The sequence below is a fragment of the Odocoileus virginianus genome, chromosome 14, assembly GCF_023699985.2.
Source record: "Odocoileus virginianus isolate 20LAN1187 ecotype Illinois chromosome 14, Ovbor_1.2, whole genome shotgun sequence".
In the NCBI taxonomy this organism is placed as follows: domain Eukaryota; kingdom Metazoa; phylum Chordata; class Mammalia; order Artiodactyla; family Cervidae; genus Odocoileus; species Odocoileus virginianus.
The window spans coordinates 11,944,226-11,967,162 of NC_069687.1; the positions used below are offsets into that span (position 1 = coordinate 11,944,226).

Genomic DNA, 22,937 nt, shown 5'->3' on the forward strand with positions numbered 1-22,937 from the left:
TGTCCATGGATAAATGAATAAAGAATATGTGGCACACATACACAATGGAATATTATTAATCTAAAAAAATAAGAACATCCTGCCATTTGTGAAAACATGGATGGACTTTGAGGGTATTATGCTAAATGAAATAAGTCAGACATAGAAAGACAAATACTGTGTGATTTCACTTATATGTGGCATCTAAAAAGGTCAAACTCAGAGAAACAACTTCAGCAGAAGCTCCAATACTTTGGCTACCTGATGCAAAGAGCTGACTCTTTGGAAAAGATGCTGATGCTGGGAAAGACTGAAGGCAGGAGGAGAAAGAGACGACAGAGAACAAGATGGTAGGATGGCATCACTGACTCAAAGATGTCAATGTCTCAATGACATTGAGTCAATGACTCCAATGACTCCATGATGTCCAATGACTCAATGGACATCAGTTTGAGCAAGCTCCAGGAGATAGTGAAGGAGAAGGAAACCTGGCATGCTGCAGTCCATGGGGTCACAAAGAATCGGACATGACTTAGTGACTGAACAACAACAAATTGTAGAATTGTAGTTACAAGGGATTGGGGGTGGGGCATGGAGAGATGTTGGAAAAGGGTACAGAATTCCAGTTATAAGATTAGCAAGTTTGGGCACCTAATGTAGAGTATGGTGATTATAGCTAATAACACTGTATCATACAAATATTTGAATATTTCTAAGAAACTATCAATAGATCTTAAATGCTGTCATCACAAAAACGAAATGGTTATTATGTGATATGCTGGAGGTGGTAACTAATGCTATGGTGACAATAATTTTGCAACATATAAATGGATCAAATCAGCATACTGCACATCTTAAACTTACACGTGTCCAAATAATATCTGAATAAAGCTGGAAATGGGGGTTCCCTGGCAGTCCAGTGGTTAGTACTCTGTGCTTCCACTGTGGGGAGCACAGTTTGATTCCTGATTGGGAAACTAAGATCCCTCAGGCCATGCATCACAGTCAAATAAAACTTTTTTTTTAATTTAAAACATAAGCTGGAAAACAATGTTTTTCTCCTCTGGTCTACTAATGTACTGTGTTATCTCTAAAGCATATCCGGTATTCAAAAAAGTTGTATCTTATATGCTGCTGCTGCAGTTTAGTCGCTAAGTCGTGTCTGACTCTTTTGTGAGCCCGTGCTATTCAACTCTAATCTTGTTGCATGCATGCTCTGACTCTTGGCAACCCCATGGACTGTAGCCTGCCAGGTCCTCTGTCCATGGGATTTCCCAGACAAGAATATGGGAGTGGGTTACCATTTCCTTCTCCAAGAGGTCTCCTCCTATAAAATATGTTAATGTACATCTATATTTGCATTCCTCTCGGAGCATTCACCTGTCACAAAACGTGTCCCCAGGGTAATGAGGCTTGACTGTGCCCTTACCTGTCAGGGCTTTCATCAAGGTGTGGATGCAAGTGGTCTTCCCAGCTCCACTTGGCCCTAGGGTCATCATTCCATGCCGCACTCTCTGGGTTTCAAACAGCTGGATGACTTTCAGTTTCCAAGGAGGATGGTTGATTAAACCAGCTTCTTCAACCTGAAAATAAAACAAAATCCCCACATAAACAGCAATCAGGACTTATCGTTGTGTTCAAAATAAGTACAGATACAGAGCAAGGTTAGAGGTATGGGGAGTTATTATTAATACATATGACGTGCCAGTTTGGAAAGATAGAAAAAGTTCTGAAGGCCAACAGTAGTGATGTTTGCACAATACAATGAATGCATTTAATACCACTGAGCTGTACACTTAAGAAGTAGTTTAAAAGGTATATTTATGTAATGAGTTTTACCACAATAGAAAATATATACACCTAGACAAAAAGCAGGCTGAACATAATCAAAATGATATTCCAACCTAATCCGTATCTGACTTAGGGAATTACAAACACTTATATTTACATGAATGTACACATTAGGAGCAACTGAAAAGCAAAGGCTCAAATAGCAAAATTATCTTAGATGTTTCATTTAGAAGATAGTATTTAGGATAAAAGATCATTTCAAGCATACCAAGTTGACTGAAATTCCATACAAATACCAAGCCATCTTTGTAAGTCTAATGGATAGTTTTTATCCATCAAACAGATATATGGAAGCTACTCTGTGAAACATTATTCTAAATTTAATTTCTCCGAGCTTAGTACAAATGATATCTTCATTTTACAGACAAGGAAACTGAGACACAAAGAGACTAAGTAATTTACCCAAGATTATTTGTTGTAAAGTTATGGAGTAAGGATCTGACCCCAAGATTCAGTCCTATGGTTCATGCTCATCACCGTCATGCTATGCTTAAATTAACTATAAATGACGCTTTTATTTTTACTTAAATAATTTTTGGATACTACTTATGTATTATTTTATGCTATCTATCGACTCTTCAGATTTCTCATATGCTACAAATTACAAATGTAAGTCATTTTATAAATTAGCTTATACTTAGCATTTTTAGGCAATGCTACAATTAAGTTGGCCATATGATGAAGAAGCCATTTGCAAAATGAATTATAACTTTTACCTGATTGGGAGATTAAGATTTTTATACACTGATTTTTAAAAGGAAAGTCTCTATAAAATACTACTATATTTAATTTTTATTACAAATTCATTCAAGGAATTGAAATGCATTTTATAAATATGAGCCAGTCATCATTTCTATAAAGCTTTTTTTTTCCAAACGCTTTTTCATAGGAAAGGAAATTGAGGCACAAGATTTTTTCCATTCCTAGGAAGATTATAGGGCTTCCCAGGAGGTGCTAGTGGTAACGAACCCGCTTGCCAATGCAGATGTAAGGGACACAGTCTGTTCCCTAGGGGGATATCTTCTGGAGGTGGCCATGGCAACCCACTCCAGTAATGGGCTGGAATCCCATGGACAGAGAAGCCTGGAGGGCTATAGTTCCTAGAGTCACAAGAGTTGGAGATAACTGAAGTGGCTTAGCACAGCACAGCACGGGAAGATGATTAAAAGTTAAAGCTGCACCAAGTATCATGGGGAATCCAGACACCTCATGATACACTTAACATGATGGATCCCCCAGAGCCCAAGGAAGAAATCACAAGTGATCCTTGGCCTGGGGAGAAAGAGGGACAGCGAAGCAGCCACATGCGATCACTCCAAATGACTCTCGGTAGCAGGAGTCAGGACACCAAAGCAAGATGATAAACAAACACCAGAGCTGCAGAGAGAACCAAGCCTGGCACAGGTAAGGCAGCAGGCCGCACCCCACCGGCCCATGCTGACCCATCGCTTGTCATTGGGAATCTGGTGTGGAACGGTCTCCATCAGCAACACTGCCACCAGCACATGGCTAACTGTGGTTGAACGACATTAGGAGGCCCCCTGGCAGGAAAAACTCTATTAATGGCATGCAGTGGCTTCTCCTAAACCTGTAGTCACAGCCTTGGTGTTGTTCTCAGAATCTGTAGATTTAGACCACACCAGCTCCACTTGATTCTCATGAAATTCAGATGACAGGAACACATAGTTTGATGTCCTGTGAAACATGTTACCTGTCTACTAATTGCCATTTCCAGTTCAGGGTAACCCGCCTTGTCCAGAAGAATATTTGGGAAGAGATCTTCAATCAAACTCAAAAATAAAGGTTCATCCTCATCAATCTCAAAAAGAAAAGAAAGGAAATCAGACCAACTCTTCTGACACAAGCACAGAAATATTAGGCAAACTGAAAATGAGTAACTCATTTCAGATTACTTTATCATAGCTAGTAATAAATAAAATACCTCCACTGAAGTTGAGAAATATTTTCATCATGTTTCCCACGCATTAAAAATTAGTTTTTAAAAGGGAGGGAGGGTAGAGGAGAAGACGGGAAAAAAGGAAGAAAATAAAAGGAAAGAAAATACTGCCTATGTGACAACTTTCTGTAAAACAACCAGTTTAGGGAGTTACTACATAACCTACAATTTCTCATTTAAATGAAAAAGAATTTATCAAGTTAAACAGTGGCAAATTCATGAAGTGAAATTTGTTTAGTTCATACTTTTACTTTGGAAAAATATATCATCCATATAGATATAGATTCACTGTATATAGATTCACTGATAACCAGATGACTGATTGTCAGTCTCAACTGTGAAGTCAAAGAATGTGAAATTTTACACACTTGCAAAATCTTACATACAATTTCCTGCCAAAGTCTACTTTTAAAAAGGTGAGATTATAGCTCTAAAACACAAAAATTTCGAGATATCTGGAAACTTAAGATGTAGATTTTTTTAAAATCCATTTTCATTCTATTGGAATAGACATGTGTTAGACTAGATATGAGTCACCACAGAAATTACTTCTGAAAAAAATGTAATTTAAAGTCATGCTCTATGAAATTTAAAGTGCTTCATCTGATAATTAAGCATTTTAAATGAGCTCTTTAAATAAATATTTCTAAATCTCATTTGCGCTTAAACTGAAATTTAAGCAGGTGGAACAGCTCCATCTGTGAACCTCACCAGTTTGGAAAGATTCATATCTCGCAGCACACGCATGACGATCGTGGACTCCGTATCCGTGGGGCTGGCTCTTTTGGCTGCTCCCAGGGTTCGCAGAACTGACAGAATATTACGCAGACCAAAGTCATAATGTACCTGAAGAATATGAAGAACACTGGGCTTAATTTCAAAATTAAGTTACCCATGGCAACTGTACAAATTTGACAGAGGCATAATGAATAAATGCTGATTTTCCTTTTGAACACATGTACAGTTAGTGGAGCAATAAATCTTTTTAATCAATAACTTTTTAGGAAATGGAGAATACCCAAAAGAGCCCACTCCCCTGTGTCATCACTAATTTAAGCCCTTAGATCATAAAACTATTGATAATACACAGATCTTGACAGGGAGAAAGGAGTAAACTTCTTCATGGAATATACAGGTTCCCTTAAGCCAATTATCCACAAGAAAACGTCCTCATTCTCGAAAACTAAAATTTTGAACCAGAATTAAACTGTGACCTCGCTCATGACCATCATATAAGGTTAAAAGATAAAATATCAAAGAGGGGAATGGGGTAACAATAAGGACAAATTGGAAAGCCAAGCCCCCAGCTTTGTTAACCTCTTGACATATATTTATAAAAGCTCAATCAAACAAAATTTTAGCACATATAAAGCAAATAATTAAAAAACAATTCTCCAACTACCATAGGAAACAGTATCTCTGGCAGTTACTCAAACTTCTTTAAATAAAACCAACATAGGATCCAACAACCCCACTTCAGGGACTATATCCCAAAGAACTGAAAGCAGAGCCTCAAAAATATATTTGCACACCCGTGTTCATAGCAACACTATTCACAACAGCCAAAAGGTGGGAGCAACCCAAAGGCCCATTGGCAGATGAATGGATAAACAAAACGTAGCATATATGGAAACTGGAATGATATTCAATCATAAAAAGGAAGCAAGTACTATCACATGCTATACCATGAATGAAACTTGAGGACATTATACTAAGTTAAATAAGCCAGTCACAAAAAGACAAATACTTGTGGTTCCATTTGTATAAGGTATCTAAAGCAGGCAAATTCATAGAAACAGAAAGTTCAATGATGGTTACCAGGGAACAAAGGGAAGGAGAGAGTGGAGTTTTTTAATGGGTATAGAGTTTCCACTTTGCAAGAGAAAAAAGCTATGGAGATCTGTTTCACAACACCACTGAACTGTACACTCAAAAATGGTTAGGAGGATAAGCTAATGTTATATTTTTTATTGTTGTTCAGTTGCTAATTCATATCTGACTCTCTGCAACCCCATGGACTGGAGCACATCAGGCTCCTCTGTCCTCCACTATCTCCTGGAGTTTGCCCAAATTCATGCCCATTGAGATGGTGATGCTATCTAACCACCTCATCCTCTGCTGCCCCCATTGCCTTTTGCCTTCAATGACTATATTTGTAATCATAATTTATAAAAACCTACAGAAAAAAATTATCTGCCAATTGGAAGCTGCATGCATCACTTAATACCAATCATTTGATGGATAGGGCACATAAAAATATTCAGATTGAGTTTCTGCCTTCAAGGAGTTTAAGTTCTAATCTTCAATAAAATAGAAACATAAGCAAGCTTGCATAAAAGTACCAATGACTTGAAATTGTTGGTGGGTGGAATTAATTTTAAAAAGTTTTCCATAATTAGACTCAGTTAAATATGTGGGCACGAAGCAAGATTCCCAGGCTATTGATCAAGGGATCAGCATGGGGCCAATTGTTTACTACACATGGACTCGTATCCTTTCCCAGTGACCTTGTGAACAAGAGCAATAGGAGTGAAGGAAACAGATGTGAAATTAGAGAAGAGGGCAGGAGTTAGTGATGTGGGAGTTTCTCTACATACAAGATACAGCACAGAAAGAAGACAGAGTGAAGGGGACTTCCCAGTTGGCACAAGAGTAAAGAATCCATTTTCCAATGCAGGAGACTCAGGTTAGATCCCTGGGTTGGAAAGATCTGCTGGAGTAGGAAATGGCAACCAACTCCAGTATTCTTGCAGGAGAAGTCCCATGGACAAAGGAGTCTGGTGGGCCACAGTCCATGGTGTTGCAAAGAGTCGGACAAGATTGAGTGGCTGAGCACAAGCAAAAGACACTAAGAACGTTTTGAGTGAGAATTGAATTTAGCTGAATCTGTGGGTATAAGAAATAATTTAGATTCAAAGAAGCTTGAACTAGAGGTTCCTCAAAACCATGAGGACACATAACACTTTATGATAAATGTGTAGGTGGAATAAAGAGCACACATCAATATGCATATTTCTTTGGCTCTTAAATCAATTCAGATAGTATTCACTTCATTTCTATGCTATAAATGTTCATTTCTTCAAGTGTACTTAATAAAACTATACATGACAAATCATTTTTGCAATGATACCCTTTTCTACCTTATACCAGGGAGATACTTGCTCCACAACCAGTCTATAATTTTCTTGTTTTTCTAATTTTTATTTTATAGTGGAGTATAGTTGATTTACAATATTGTGTTAGTTTCAGGTATCCAGCAAAGTAATTCAGTTTTATATATATACATGTATCTATTCTTTTTCAGATTCTTTTCCCATATAGCTTATTACAGAATATTGACTGGGCTCCCTGTGATATACAGCAGGTCCTTATTAGTTATCTCTTTTTCTATACAGTAGTATGTATATGCTAATTCCAAACTCTTAAGGTATCCTTCCCCCCACTGTTTCCCTTTAATTACCATAAATTTGTTTTCTACATCTGTTAAGTCTGTTTCTACCTTATGAATATGTTCATTTGTGTAATTTTTTAGATTCCACATATAAGTGATATCATACGATATTTGTCTTTCTCTCTCTGACCTAACAGTTCAGTCATCTCTAGGTCCATCCATGTTGCTGTGAAGGACATTATTTCATCCTTTCTTATGACTGAACACCTAGTTCTGCTTCATTGACGAGGCTAAAGCCTTTGCCTGTGCAGATCGCCACAAACTGTGGGAAGTTCTTAAAGAGATGGAAATACCAGACTACCTTCCCTGCCTCCTGCGAAACCTGTATGCAGGTCAAGAAGCAACAGTTAGAATCGGACATGGAAAAATGGACTGGTTCCAAATTGGGAAAAAAGTATGTCAAGGCTATATATTGTCACCCTACTTATTTAACTTCTATGCAGAGTACATCATGCAAAATGCCAGGCTGGATGAAACACAAGCTGAAATCCAGATTGCAGGGAGAAATATCAATAACCTGAGATATGCAGATGACACCACCCTTATGGCAGAAAGCAAGAGGAACTTAATGAAGGTGAAAGTGGAGAGTGAAAAAGCTGGCTTAAAACTCAACATTCAAAAAATTAATATCATGGCATCCGGCCCCATCAATTCATAGCAAACAGATGGGGAAACAATGGAAACAGTGACAGACTTTATTTTGGTGGACTCCAAACTCACTGTGGACAGTGACCACCGCCATGAAATTAAAAGATGCTTGCTCCTTAGAAGAAAAGCAATGACAAACCTAGGCAGCATATTAAAAAGCAGAGACATTATTTTGCCAACAAAGGTCCGTATAGTCAAAGCTATGGCCAGTAGTCATATACAAATGTCAGAGCTGGACAATAAAAAAGTCTAAGTATCGAAGAATTGGTGCTTTTGAACGTGGTGTTGGAGAAGACTCTTGAGAGTCCCTTGGCAGCAAGGAGATCAAACCAGTCAATCCTGAAGGAAATCAGTCCTGAATATTCATTGGAAGGACTGATGATGAAACTGAAGCTCCAATACTTCGGTCACCTGAATCAAAGGGCCAACTCACTGGAAAAGACCCTGATGCTGGAAAAAATTGAAGGCAGGAGGAGAAGGGGACAACAGAGGATGAGATGGTTGGATGGCATCATGGACTCAATAGACATGAGTTTGAGCAAACTCTGGGAGATAGTAAAGGACAGGAAAGCCTGGCATGCTACAGTCCATGGAGTCACAAAGAGTTAGACACAACTGATTGACTGAACAATAACAAATACTGCATTATATATATTTACACACTACATCTTTTTCCATTCCTCTGTGAATGCACATTTAGTTAGCTTCTGTGCCTTGGAGACTGTAAATGGTGCTACAGTGAACATTGGGGTACATGTATCTTTTCAAATTATGGATATATGCCCAGGAGTGGGATTGCTGGATCACTTAGTAATTCTAGCTTTAGTTTTCTGAGGAACCTCCCTACTGTTTTCCACAGTGGCTCCACCAACTTACATTCCCACAAACAATGTAAGAAGCTTCCTTTTTCTCCACACCCTCTCCAGAACAAAATAAAAATTTTCAACATGCCTAACTACATAGGGACCTTCAGAATCTCACACCTGCTTAGAAAGCTGCTCCTCACACAACTTGTAGAGTGTGAAAAACTTCCTGGCCAAAATAATGTTGTCAATGAAGCCACAACTGGCCAGCTTCACCCTGATGATGATCTGCCGGTCAGGGACCATCATGGCCACGGAGCGGAAGTTAATCTTCAAGTTTTCAGGGAGTTCCTGCCGCCCAGCATAGCCAGGATTCTGTACAGAAAATAAAACCGAAGGATGAATGATACAATCATGGGGTAGCAAGCACAGTATATCAGCATAATATTAAAAGATTTGTTATGCACACACAACAAATCTGGAATGACAGCTGGAAAATTCATTTACATATCTCACTCTCCTTTTAACTGGAGAGACTAAGTCATGAGTTATTAATATGAGTTCTGTTTATCACCAAAGGCTTTCAAATAGGAGGGAAAATGACAATCCCAATTCCCATTCATGGAAAATAAATGACAGGACAAGGGAGATACATGAAAACTGTGATAAGAAGGCTGAAGTTCAGTAGCTCTTCTTATGGTTCCTTACCATGGTTAGAAAAAGCCCAAATTCAGGGTTCATAGTTACATTATCTCCATCAGTAAAAATAAAAGATTTTTTACGCTCCTTTTTACATGTCAGAATAATGGAAATCTGCTGGGCTGCGACGGAGAGAACTGGTAGATCAATACGGTTAAATTCATCAAAACAACCCCAGGATCCAGACTGTGCCAGTCCTTAGAAGGGAAATTAAATAGAAAATCCAATTAGTACATCCAATTAGAAAGTCAAAGAAAAGAGCATTATGCAACTGCCAAGACAAGCCAGAGTTATATTTGTTCAAACATAAAGTTGAACAAATAGATCATATATTAAGTGCCCCCAAAATAATTTGCAATGTAATACTTTTTCTGCAAACACCCAACCTGCGGGGATAAGGAACAGTACAAAGGCAAGTGATATTGACATTCAACCCACACAACGCTAGAAAGATTCAGGTTTTTCAAAAGTTTTACAAAGTTGGAAAATGACACTAAAATGCAGCCAATTGTTGAAAAATAAGTCTTAACAAGATAGTCCACCTTAGTTTACGTTTTTTAGCAAATAAAAATATATAATCCTTACCTTTAAAAATCCGTCCAAGTCCTCGGAAATCCATCTGATCTGAACAATTGAAAACCACGACGTATTTCCCAAGGCACCGTCCCATATCTTTGGTAGTTTCTGTTTTGCCTGTTCCTGCAGGACCAGCAGGGGCACCCCCCATGTTCATGCCCAGAGCTTGAGCCAGTGTGATGTAACACCTGGAAGGATACAGGAATCACTAGAACCACACCACTGGCAGCTGAAAGAGGCCTCTGAGGCATCACAGACATGATATTCACACAAAATTTAAAAAGGAAAATCCTGCCCATTGTCGCTACTTAACCTTTCCAGAACCGCACCCTAAAGTACATTTATCCTTGGGTATATTAATGTGTGTTGAGGAAAAGGCAGTAGTCTAAGGTCAAACACATTTAAAAACTCTTAAAGATATTCAACAAGATTCCTTATGATAATGTATATTGACAATTTCCAGTTATGAAAAACAGTACATAGGATTTCCAAAACTTATTTGGCAACTTTTTAACAACTGCCTACCAACATCTAAACAAGAGTATTCTAAGAAACAGGGCCTGGCTTCCCAGGTGTCTCAGAGGTAAAGAATCCACCTGCCAGTGCAGGAGATAGGAGTTCAATCCTTGGGTGAAGAAGATCTCCTGGAGGAGGAAATGGCAACCCACTCCAGTACTCTCACCTGGAGATTCCATGGACAGAGGAGCCTGGTAGGCTACAGTCCATGGGGTCTCAAAGAGTCAGACATGACTGAGTGCACACGCGCACACACACACACACACACCACACAAAGTAGATTAATCCCTTTTTGAATCTAAGAATTTACAATTTGACCAACATGGGAACCAATGATCACAGGAAATTTAAATCACACATTGCTAAATAATCACTCCTTAGTTTATTTCTGGGAGCATCTACTAAACCTGCAAATATCTTCTGCTGTATCTTACAGTATGATATTAACAAACAAAAGATTCTGGTGAGAGAATCGAGAATGCCTGTGAAGGAAAGCAAAATAACTGATAACTTGCCAATGAATCCTTCAATTTCTCAGCATCATCCACTGCTATAAAAGGAGGTAATCTATAATATAAAGCATTTTAGGGCTTTCTGATGGCCAAACTCAAAAGCTTTCATCTGGACTTGAAAAAATTTTCAAAGAAAATAAAGTGATTGTCCAGCAATAAAGAATGGGAATGAGCAGTGAGCACACCCACTGGAAGCCCCTAGGGTCTCTACTTTATCTGATCTGGGTTCATAAAAAGACAAGTAAATGACTCAGTCCTGATGCAAAAAATGAACCTGGATTCACAGAAGGTAATGTGGGTATAAAACCAGAAGGATGCCTGATCTCACTTTGATTCTGCCTTTCAACCCAAGATCTTATCTTTCCTCTTGAACTTTTGTTATCCCTTCAGAGCAGTCTCTGTAATAACCGCTAACATGATGTTATAATAGCTCCGACTGTTAGGGGAAGCACACTGACTGAAACCACCCACACTGGCCAGGCACCACAGTAACCATTTTTGTGAGTTATTTTATGACAGGAGGTTCTGGTAAGGAACAGGGAATTAATAAGCCTCCACCAACCAGAAGAGTTCGAGAAAAGTCAAAAGGAGACACCACGTGTCTGACCACCTCCCAGAATCCTCCTCATTGGAATCCATTTTGACCGAGCAATGTGGGCACCACCGGAAAGAACCCTGAGTCAGAATGATTGGCCGAAGACAACCCAAAAGCTAATCCCATCACCATAAAACAAGACTGTGAGCCACGAGGCAAAGCAGTTCTCCTAGGTTCCCTACTGCTCTCCACCAGGTGTCCCGTCCCAGTAAAGTCTCTTACTTTGTCAGCATGTGTGTCTCCTCAGACAATTCACTTCCAAGTGCTAGACAAGAGCCTACTCTCAAGCCCTAGAAGGGGTTTCCCTTCCTACAACACGACTATACCATGTCATTCAAACCCCACTAAACCCTGTGGGGAAGTCAGTTGTGTTCCCCATTTTATAGATAAGGAGAAAGGCTCCCAGAGATGGAATACTTTTTGTCAGCATCACAGCAGTGGGGGAGCTGAGATTTGAGCCAGTTTTTGTGGGCATAAGCCCTCTTGCTGCCCACTTCTAGGACAGACCCACTCTCTCAGGGTAAGGAATAAATCTCCAGGAACTCTGGCCACCCGGATGCTCTGTCTTGTAAAGCCTCTTTATTATGGGATCGTTTGGGTTTATATTTAAACTGAAGCAGTAGCAAACTGTTAGGTTGTCAGAAGGAAATCATGCTGTTTACATAAAAAATGGGCAGCCATGCTAGGTGATTTCTCCAAAAGGGGGGACTTCAGTCCAAGTGATACTGAGCAGGACCCTGTGGGGTACTGTGCCCAAGAGCCTTTCTGTGTCCCCCTGTCTCGAATACAGGAAATAGTCTTCATTCAGCCTCCAAGACCCTCCCTGAGTTCCAAGGGGCAGATTCAAGCAGTTGTTAAACAGGGAAGGGATGGGGACCAAGAAGGAAGAGTCAAGAGCAACAGGCGTGCAACCTTGGGGCAGGGTCCTGGTTCCCTGTCAACAAAACCTGTTACATATTGTTACACATAACAATATCTTTGAGCTGTTTTGCAAATGTTAAAACCCCTACCAGGCAGAAGAAGATAAAACGGTATGCTGCCCACAAGCACAGAGCCCAGACCAGTTGAACCCAGAAGGCTCATGATGCTGACTTCCACTTATCTTGCCACCAACCAACGAGAAGAAGGTCTACAAACTGATGAGGATCTCTTTGAACCATGAATATAAAACTTCTTGCCAGCCCCTACAGGTTCAGGCACAGTTTTGAGGACATTAGCCTGCTGTGGCCCACTTTGCTTGGCAAAGCAATAAAGCTATTCTTTTCTACCTCATCCAAAATTCCACCTCTGAGAATTAATTAGGTGTTGGGGTATGGAGGCTGAATTTGGCTTCAGAACCACTATGCTGGCACCCAAACCCTCTAGAACTTGCCTTTCAGAGGCAAGTGTGGATCTGCCAGAGGACCTTCATGTACCTGTTGACATGATTCTCCCCAGAGCATCCTACATGTATGCCTACCTCATCCCTCCCTCTGTGCTTTCCTATCTCTTTGGCTGATTTCAAAAATGTCATCATTCATGAAGGGTTTTGGGCTTTTATATGATCTAGTAGTTTTAGCGTCCAGGCAGCACTAGCAATAAAAAGAATCTGCCTGCTAATGCAGGAGATGCAAGAGATGCAGGTTTGGCCCCTGGGTTGGGAAGATACCCTGGAGTAGGAGATGGCAACCTACTCCAGTATTCTTGCCTGGAGAATCCCGCGGACAGAGGAGCCTGGTGGGCTATAGTCCATGGGGTGGCAAAAAGTTGGATACGACTGAGCACATAGAAATACATACACACGCACAGCAACTCTACTACAGTTTCCTGCCTCCCTACTAGAGCACCATAAGCTCTCTGCTGTCAGGAACTAGGTCTAGTTCACACTTTTACTCCGAGCTACTTGCCTAACCAGACACCTCTTATTCTACGAACATTTGTGAATAAATGGCTTGAACTGGTCCAGCCATATACTCATCTGCTTCCTTTTGTCCCAGTAGCTACTGGAATTAGAGGTGCAAAATGTGATCATGGCAGCAAATGAGCGATGATCAACCCCATGACTCAGGGCTCATTAGCACGCAATTGTCGTATTAAGTATTCATAGCTCTCTAGACACATTTCACCACACATAAACCAGAAGTGCTTTCAGCTCCTATTATTAAACAGTATTGATTCTAAAATGCTGAAAAACTTGCCAACACAACAAGCGTCCATGCAGCAGGAAGTCAATTTTCTTTTTTTGAAAACTTGGTTTAATTATAGACTCTTTACTTATAGGACATGCTTAAGGAGACATGAAAGTAAAGGTTCGCAAAGAATGTGTTATCAATGATTAACTAAATATGGAAAACACAACCCAATCAAAAAATGGACAGAAGACCTAAACAGACATTCTTTCAAAGAAGACATACAAAGGGCCAACAGGCACATGAAAAGATACAGCATCGAAACATGTATATTATCAAGGGTGAAACAGATCGCCAGCCCAGGTTGGATGCATGAGACAAGTGCTCAGGGCTGGTGCACTGGGAAGACCCAGAGGGATGGAGTGGGGAGGGAAGCGGGAGGAGGGGATCGGGATGGGGAATACATGTAAATCCATGGTTGATTCATGTCAATGTATGGCAAAAACTACAGTATTGTAAAGTAATTAGCCTTCAACTAATACAAATAAATGGGGAAAAAAAAGATACTCAATATTGTTAATTATTAAAGAAATGCAAACCAAAACTGCAATAGGTATCACCTCACACAGACCAGAATGGCCACCATTAATGATGGCCATTACAGTAATGAATGCTGGAGAAGGTGTGGAGAAAAGGGAACCTTCCCACACTGTTGGCGGGAATGTAAATGGTGCAGCCACTTTGGAAAACAGTCTGAGGTTCCTTAAGAAATTAAAAATAGAATTACCATATGGTCCAGCTATTCCACTCTAGAGCATATATCCTGAAAAGATGAAAACTCTAATTCAGAAAGATACATGCACCCCAATGTTCATAGCAGTCCTATTTACAATAGCCAAGACATGAAAACAACCAAAGTGCTCATCAACAAATGACGGCTTAAGAAGATGTAGTGTATATACATATATAATATGTATATTATATATATATAGATACTGGAATATTATTTATTTATAAAAAAATAATGAAATAGTACCATATGCAGCAATGTGGATGGACCTGGAGAATATTATACTTACTGCAGTAAGTCAGAGAAAGACAAATATTATAGTATATCACTTTTGTGGAATCTAAAAATAATACAACTGAATCTGTATGCAAAACAGAAATAGACTCACAGACATAGAAAACAAATGTATGGTAACCAAGGGGTAGAGAGAGGGAGGGACAAATTATGGGATTAACAGACACATGCTACTGTATATAAAATAGATAAGCCAAAAGTATTTACTGTATAGCACAGGGAACTATATTCAATATTTTGTAATAATCTATAATGGAATATAATCTGAAAAAAATAACTGAATACATTTGTTTGCACTTGAAACTAACACAATATTATAAATCGATTGTACACAAATTGTAAAAATTCTAAACAAAAAAGAAAAACAATAGTCATGGTAACATTATTAATGGTGATTTAGATTTACTCAGTGGCAGGCCCAGTGCTGGGTCCCAACCTACAGTACCTGCAGTCCATACAATGATTCCAAAAGAAGGGAATCAGAAAGGTTAGCTGTTCTGGCCAACATTACACAGTTCAGTGGCCAAGACCCAGATATAACTCAGAGAAGCTATGAGAATATGTCAGAGAAAGACACACATCATGAGGACTGTCTGCCTTTCTTAATAAGAAGACAAAATGCCTCCATCCGTCTTCAATCTCTGCTGCCCTCGGTCTTAAGTGACAGTGGTAGTAAGACTGCCTCCCGTCTTCTCGACTTGTGTTCAGAGGTGAAAAAAGGACTGCTCATGAAAAATAGCATGAGCGATTAGAAAAAGACACTGTATGCTTTTAGCATATTTATTGACTATTTTATCACCGGAAATATTTGCAACTCCATCCACATGACATCAGACTTCCCAGAGACAACTGCTATCAACATTGCTGAATTTTCACAGGGCAGTCAGTGAAAAGCTGAGAAGACATCAAAGCCTCTGGCCTTTGTCTTATTCAAGTATTAATCATAGTGAGTAATTCTTTGTAAAAAGGCAGCCAATCTTGCAATGGACTTGCAAAGAGTAACTCACTTCTACCATAATCAACTCAGAGTAAAAACAAACAAGTGAACATTTATCATGAGACACATTGAAACAAACTTCCGAATCACCTCCACTTATTAACTTATAAATATCCACTTTGCTTTTAAAGTTCTCAAGATACAGAAAGATGTACAAGATAATGAATACAGTGAAAATAATCAAGTCGCAAAAATGTTTATATAATCTAATACCTTTATGTGAAAGTTCAAATTTTGACATATAAGCATTTGAAATTTCTTAGAAAATAAACTATTAATCATTGAAAAATAGAAAAAAATTCCCCTCATACTTTAAACTTTATCTTCTGTACTATTTAAGTTTTTCACCACAAAGATACAACTTTGAAAATAAACATTTTTCAATTTATTTGGGCAATTTTATTTAGTACCTATTATTTAGTACCTATATTTAGTACCTATACTTAGTACCTATAATATTATACCTATCTTGAGAGTCCCTTGGACAGCAATGAGATCAAACCAGTCAATTCTAAGGGAAATCAACCCTGAATACTCATTGGAAGGTCTGATGCTGAAGCTGAAGCTGCAATACTTTGGCCACCTGATGTGAATAGCTGACTCACTGGAAAACATCCTGATGCTGGGAAAGACTGAAGGCAGGAGAAGAAAGGGGTGACAGAGGATGAGAGGGTTGGATGGTATCACAGATTCAATGGACATGAACTTGGGCAAACTCCGGGATGTGATGAGGGACAGAGAGGCCTGGCAGTCCATGGGGTCGCAAAGAGTCAGACAAAACTGAGTGACTGAACAACAACAACAAATGGAACAGAACTATTCTAGGAGCAGTGAATAATTCACAAAAAGTCTATATCTTATAGAACTGATATCCTAAAGGAAGGAAACAAACTATTTAAAAATAGAAAACAGAAAAAATAAAGCTGGGTTAGGGAGTATGGGGTGGGGGTTGCTGATTCAAATGTGTCAGGACCAAAGACCTATGTGCAGAGACATCTGATCAGAGACCTGGAGGAGAGGAAGTGAGCTATGCCAGTATCACAGGGGAAAGGGTTCCAAGCGAAAGCAATAGCAAGTGCAAAGGTCCTGAGGCAGCCGTGTGCTAAGACTGCTCAAGAAACAGCCAGGGAACAAGTAGCTGGAGCTGAATGAGGAAGGAGAGACAGTAAATAGCAGGGACTGATCATGGTAGGTCATGGAAGTCAATGCAAGGGCACTTGCTTTTACCTTGGGCAAGACAGAAAGACAGTAGAGAGATCAAGGCAAAGGGATGACAGGATATGGCTAATATTCCAGCATCTGCATTGAGAACAGACTGTCAGGAACAGTGGCAGAAGCAGGAGACCAGAAATAAAACTACTGCAATCATCTGCCTAGAGATGATGGTGGTTGAGACTGTCATAACAGCAAAGGGGAGAAAAGTGGTCACATCCTAGGTGAATTCTGAAAGTGTCAGTGACCAAACTTCATGACAGGTTGGATAATAAAGTAAGGGAAAAAGAAAGACATCAAAAATGCTCCAAGGATTTTGGCGTGAGCAACTGAAGGATGGAATTGCCATTTGCAAAGATGGAGAAGATGGCAAGAGAGCAGGTTTGTGAGGGGACGATCAAACTTAAGTGTGAATTCCTGGTACGCATTTGAGTAAACATGTCATGTAGGCAAGTGGCTGTATGTGTCTGGAGTTCAAGGGAAGAATCCCCTACTAGGTTCAAGACTGGGGAGTCCACATCTAAATGATACTTAAAACCACATGAGATCATCTCAGGAGTGAGTGTAGATGGAAAAGGGAAGAGCCCTGATGTGCTCTATGCTTAGAAGTCAGGAAACTGAAGAGGACCTAGAGGAGACTATATGAAGGAACGAGGTATGTCATGACCTGGAAGCCCGTGAAGAAAGGGCATCAAAAAGGAGAGAGTGGGACTTCCTGGAGGTCCAGTGGTCGAGAATCTGCCTGCCAATGCAGGCAACACGGGTTTGATCCTTGCTCTGGGAAGATCCCACATGCCACGGGGCCACTCAAGCCTGAGTGCCACAACTACTGAAACTCACATGCCTAGAACTGTTCTCTGCAATGAGAGAGGCCACTGCAATGAGAAGCCTGTGTATAACTAGAGAGTAGCCCCCACGCCTCACAACTAGAGAAGAGCCCACGCAGCAGTGGAGACCCAGCACAGCCAAACACACATAAAGAAATTAAATAATTAATTAACTGGAAAAAAAGAGAGAGTGGCCACCTGTGTAAATGCTGCTGACTGGTCAAGGAAGGGCAGAACTAAAAATGACCACTAGATTCAGCAACACGAAGATCTGGGTGATGGCTCTACCAGGGGAAGAAAGTATGATGTGCAGAATAATGCCTCCCTCAAAAAAAATATCCACATCCTAATCCCTGCAAACACATTCCCTTACACAACTAAAGGGACTTTGAAGATGCAATTAATGTTAAAGCCCTTGATATGGGGAGGTGACCCTGGATTAGAAGTGGACCCTACCTAATCTCATGAGTTCTTGAAAAGGGGAAGAGGGAAGCAGAAGAGTGGGTGAGAGACATGAGATGGGAAAAGGAGATCAGATGGGTCTCAATCCATGGTTGTGGCTGTGAAGAGGGAGGAAGGGGCCAGAAAACAAGGTAAACAGCAGCCTCCAGAGGCTGGGAACAGCCCTCAGCTGACAGTCGGCAGGGAAGTGGGGGCATAGGTCCTGCAACCACAAGAGAAAGAATTCTGCCAAACAACTGAAAGAACAAGGGGCGGGGCCTCCCCAGAGACCCGGGAGAGAGCACACTTCTGCTGACACCTAAGGTTAGTCCAACAAGATGTGTGTCAGACTTCTGATGTATGGAAACCCAAAGTAATTGATTTGTGTGGTTTAAGCTTCTAAATGCTTGGTCATTTGTTATGACAGCAACAGAAACTAATACACAGAGCCTGAATGGAGTGAATTCAAGGTCAGATAGGTGGACAAACACTGCATTTCTGAAATAGAGACATAGAGATGTTTCACTAAGGTGGAAAGGGGGGTGGGGTGAATTGGGAGATCGGGATTGACATATATACACTACTGACGAAATGGATAAAGTAGAAAGCTAATGCGAATCTACTGTATAGCACAGGGAACTCTATTCAATGCCCGATAGTGACCTAAAAGAGAACTAAAATCAAAAAAAGAGGGGCTACGCAGAGCTGATTTGGGGCCTCCCAGGTGGCTCCGTGGGTAAAGAATCTACCGGCAGTGCAGGAGCTGTGGAGGCATGGGTTCGATCCCTGGGTCAGGAAGATCCCCTGGAGGAGGGCGTGACAACCCACTCCAGTATCCTTGCCTGGGAAATGCCATGGACAGAGGAGCCTGGCGGGCTACAGTCCATAGGGTTGCGGAGTCAGACACAACTGAAGCGACTTATCTGATGAAGCAGGCATACTATTTACTTTCTTGTACAATAGAAATTAACACAACATTATAAAGTAACTATACTATACTCCAATGAAATTTAAGTCTTAAAAACTGATTTTGAGGAGTTTTGATGTGAGCACATAAATGGGAAGGAAACCAGAGCTTTGCAGTAGGATTTCCTGCCTGGAAGCAATTACAGCACGCTGTACATTGATGGGAATGATCCCGTAGAAAGTGAAAATTAATGATGCTCCCAGAGACAAAATAGCTACGTCAGCAGGGTGCTGGCTTTGGATGACAGCACAAAATCCATCCATAAACCAAGAGAGGGAGTGGATGGCACAAGGCCAGGTCCCTTGGTTGGCAGACGTGACGAGGAACGAGTGCAGGCCCTTTTATCTTCTCAGTGAAACAGGAAACGAGGACTTGGGTAGAGAAAAGAAGAGAGGAAAAGGTTTGAGGTTTGAAAGGACAGACGGTGTTTCAAGGAATTCTCCACCTTTTGTCACTATTCACCTCTGCACTTCAAAGAGGAAAACTCCAAACGAATGTCTGACAGTATCCAGAGGAAACCGGCTTTGATGAGACATGAGAAGGAATATAGAGCATGAAGACAAGACGACGTGGGGGAAAGGACATAGCGAAACCTCCTGCTACCCCTCCATTCTCTGCTGAAAGTGAGCATTTCATTTGGTATCATGACAGAGCAGAAGGTGCAATCTCGCAAACAGGGTTATGACGTCAAACTTTTATATTTTGTCTGATCATATATATACATGCATGCGTGTTAAGGTGCTTCAGTCACGTTCAGCTCTTTGCGACACTATGGAATGTATCCCCCAGGCTCCTCTGTCCACGGGATTCTCCAGACAAGAATACTGGAGTGGGTTGGTATGTCCTCCTCCAGGGGATCTTCCCGACCCAGAGATCAAATCCTTGTCTCCTATGTCTCTTGCATTCGTGGGTAGGTTCTTTACCACTAGCACCACCTGGGAAGCCTATACACACACACACACACACACACAAACACACATGGCCTGACATGTGGGATCTTAGTTCCCCAAATAGGGATTGAACCACACACCCCTGCATTGGAAGGCTGGAATCTTAATCTTAACCACTGGACCACCAGGGATAATATTTTCAATCTAACAGCTCAGAGGTTCACTCTGTGAAAATCACTGATATTCGGGTCAGCTTCTTTTTAAGCCAAATGTTGATTTTAACACTCACCCATTTGGTCCAAAATAAGTATCAAAGCATCCCTGAACAGCACATATACAATGGATGCCATCAAGTTCAAATCAGACTATTAGCCACGGAGGAAGGACTTCTGGAGATAGATGAAGAAACCAGGTCCAGAGAAGCTACATGGTGGCTCTGGCTAACACAGCGGTTAATTACAGGCAGAGGGCAGGACAGTCAATGTCCAACCCATCACTTCTCACCAGTGCATGCATTCATACTCAGTCATGTCCGACTCTTTGCGACCCTATGGACTGAACCCACCAGGTTCCTCTGTCCATGGAATTCTCCAGGCAAGAATACTGGAGTGGGTTGCCATTTCCTATTCCAGGGCATTTTCCTCTAAACCAGGAATCAAACCTGCATCTCTTACGTTTACTGCACTGGCAGGCAGATTCTTTACCACTGAGCCACCAGAGAACCAGCATTCACATTCAATTTCTTTCCTGCTTAAAAAAAAAAAAAAAAACACCTTTATTGCCTCTGTAATGATAAAACTGCCACAGTCCCCTGATGCAGCCCTCAAAACCCATGGTGATTTGCACTTGATACATAGCAATGAATTCACTTTTTTTTTCCTTTGATATCCACTGAGCTCATTTAGGGCTTTCCAGGTGGCACAGTGGTAGAGAAATCGCCTGCCAATGCAGGAGACACAAAAGACATGAGTTTGATTAGGGAAGATCCCCTGGAGGAGGAAATGGCAACCCGCTCCAGCATCCCTGCCTGGAAAACCCCATGGACAGAGGAGCCTGGTGGGCTACAGTCCATGGGGTCACAGAGAGTCGGACAGGACTGAGCAACTGCGAAGCGGCAGCAAAGGTTATTTAAACTTAGCTTCTGTAAGACGGAAGGCAAAGGAACCAAAGCCTGTTTCAGACACAAACCTCCTAAACCCCCCGTGAAGATACATGGGTAAAGCTCAAAACACTGAATTTCAAAGAGTTTCGTGTAAAAGAGGCCATCAGTCAAAATCGCTGTGCGCCTGGAGAGAATGAAAATGTGGGAGAGAGGGGAGAGAGAGGCTGAGGAATCAGAGAATCATTCCATCACCTGTCTGTGAGCGGCGTTATGACAAGCCTGTCAGTGCAGCCTAAAAATTCATTCTGGTAGATGAATGGCACGTCTGTGATGTGAACCATCATCTTGTCAGAATCTTCGTTAAAATAAAACCTGCACTGTTTCAGCCACTCAAAGTCCGAAGGGCTCTTGATATGCATGTGACACTGAAATGCAGAAGGTGTATATTAAAACCGAGAGGAGAACCATTCATTAACTATACACATCAACATCCAGGCAGATCAGAATGTGAAGTGATGGAACTCAGAGACAACCCAGCTGGTTGGGAGATGTCAACTACATCACCATCCAACCCATTCATTTATTGATTAGCAAAAAAAAAAAAAAAATACTTTCAAAGATATGACAAAAGGAAAATTCAAGAGAAACCCTTAACTGTGCCCCTCAATTTAAATAACATGATCTATTTTAATAGTAAGATGCTCATATCTTAAATTTTCATTCTTCAATGCCCAATGCCAAGTCCGAACCATGAAATAATCTATGAAAACCGCTTTTGGCTTACCAAGATAGAACTAAACAAAATCCCATCAGGGAAAAAAAAAAGTCATCTCTTCTGGTAATAACTAAGTACATTGTTGGGGGTTTTATAATCCATTAATTATCCTCGCTAGGATTTGAAGCAGGCCAAAATTTCTAACATCTAATTGGCAGGTTATTGCCCAGCAATGCTTCTGTATGAAATTTTTTAACCAAAATTTTAAGCTACTTTAATCTTTTTTTTTTACAAGTAAGAAATCTAAAATTACCCTGAGTCCTTTATTTCTCAGAAAGGCCTACAGTGTGCTTAACTATTAGGAGAGGAGATTAGCACATAACAGGCTGAATGCGCCACCTTTATTTCCATTACATCAGAACCAACCTTTCATAATCTTTTTTACATAATGGGGTGAGACACGATCCAGAAAATTATTATGAAAATAAGAGCTTCATACCTCTTATCTAATGTCATATTTTACAGCAGAGGGCAAATTTCATTTCACATTTCCTATTCTCTACAGCTACCGAACTGTCTTTCTCATCCCTGCTCTTTCTTTAAAGGCAAAAGTCTGCATGACAACTGAATGTCACAAACTACATGAGGAAAGACCATTTGCAATCAACAAATGTAGCAAAACTTGTTAAATATTTGATTTATGTTAATAAAAACCCTTAAAACTACTAACCAGTTCTACTAGTAATATCATTTATTATTTCTGCATCAAGAAATTAGTCATCTTCAATTTAATAACCAAAAGAAGCTTAAGACAAGTGAAAGTTCTTGATGATGCTGCATGACATTTCATCATTAAAAATGATCACGTAAAGAATTTCAAAATAAAGCCTAATTGCCTACATAACACCTTAGCTGAGACCATCAGAAAACGGCTGAAATTTCGGCTAAAGACTGAAAAGAAAATCTGACAACTTCTCTTCAAAAAGATGCCTCTTTGCCTGAATTTT

General features: G+C 40.4%; 1 protein-coding gene across 1 annotated transcript in view; it reads right to left on the reverse strand.

Annotated features, from left to right (window-relative positions):
• Positions 1 to 22,937, reverse strand: part of DNAH5 (dynein axonemal heavy chain 5) — a 239,614-nt gene that overhangs the window by 138,864 nt on the left and 77,813 nt on the right. The window contains 7 exon segments of the mRNA XM_070476407.1: positions 1,409 to 1,562; positions 3,542 to 3,649; positions 4,499 to 4,633; positions 8,870 to 9,064; positions 9,398 to 9,585; positions 9,974 to 10,152; positions 21,468 to 21,640. Coding sequence (XP_070332508.1) covers positions 1,409 to 1,562; positions 3,542 to 3,649; positions 4,499 to 4,633; positions 8,870 to 9,064; positions 9,398 to 9,585; positions 9,974 to 10,152; positions 21,468 to 21,640 — 1,132 coding nt within the window.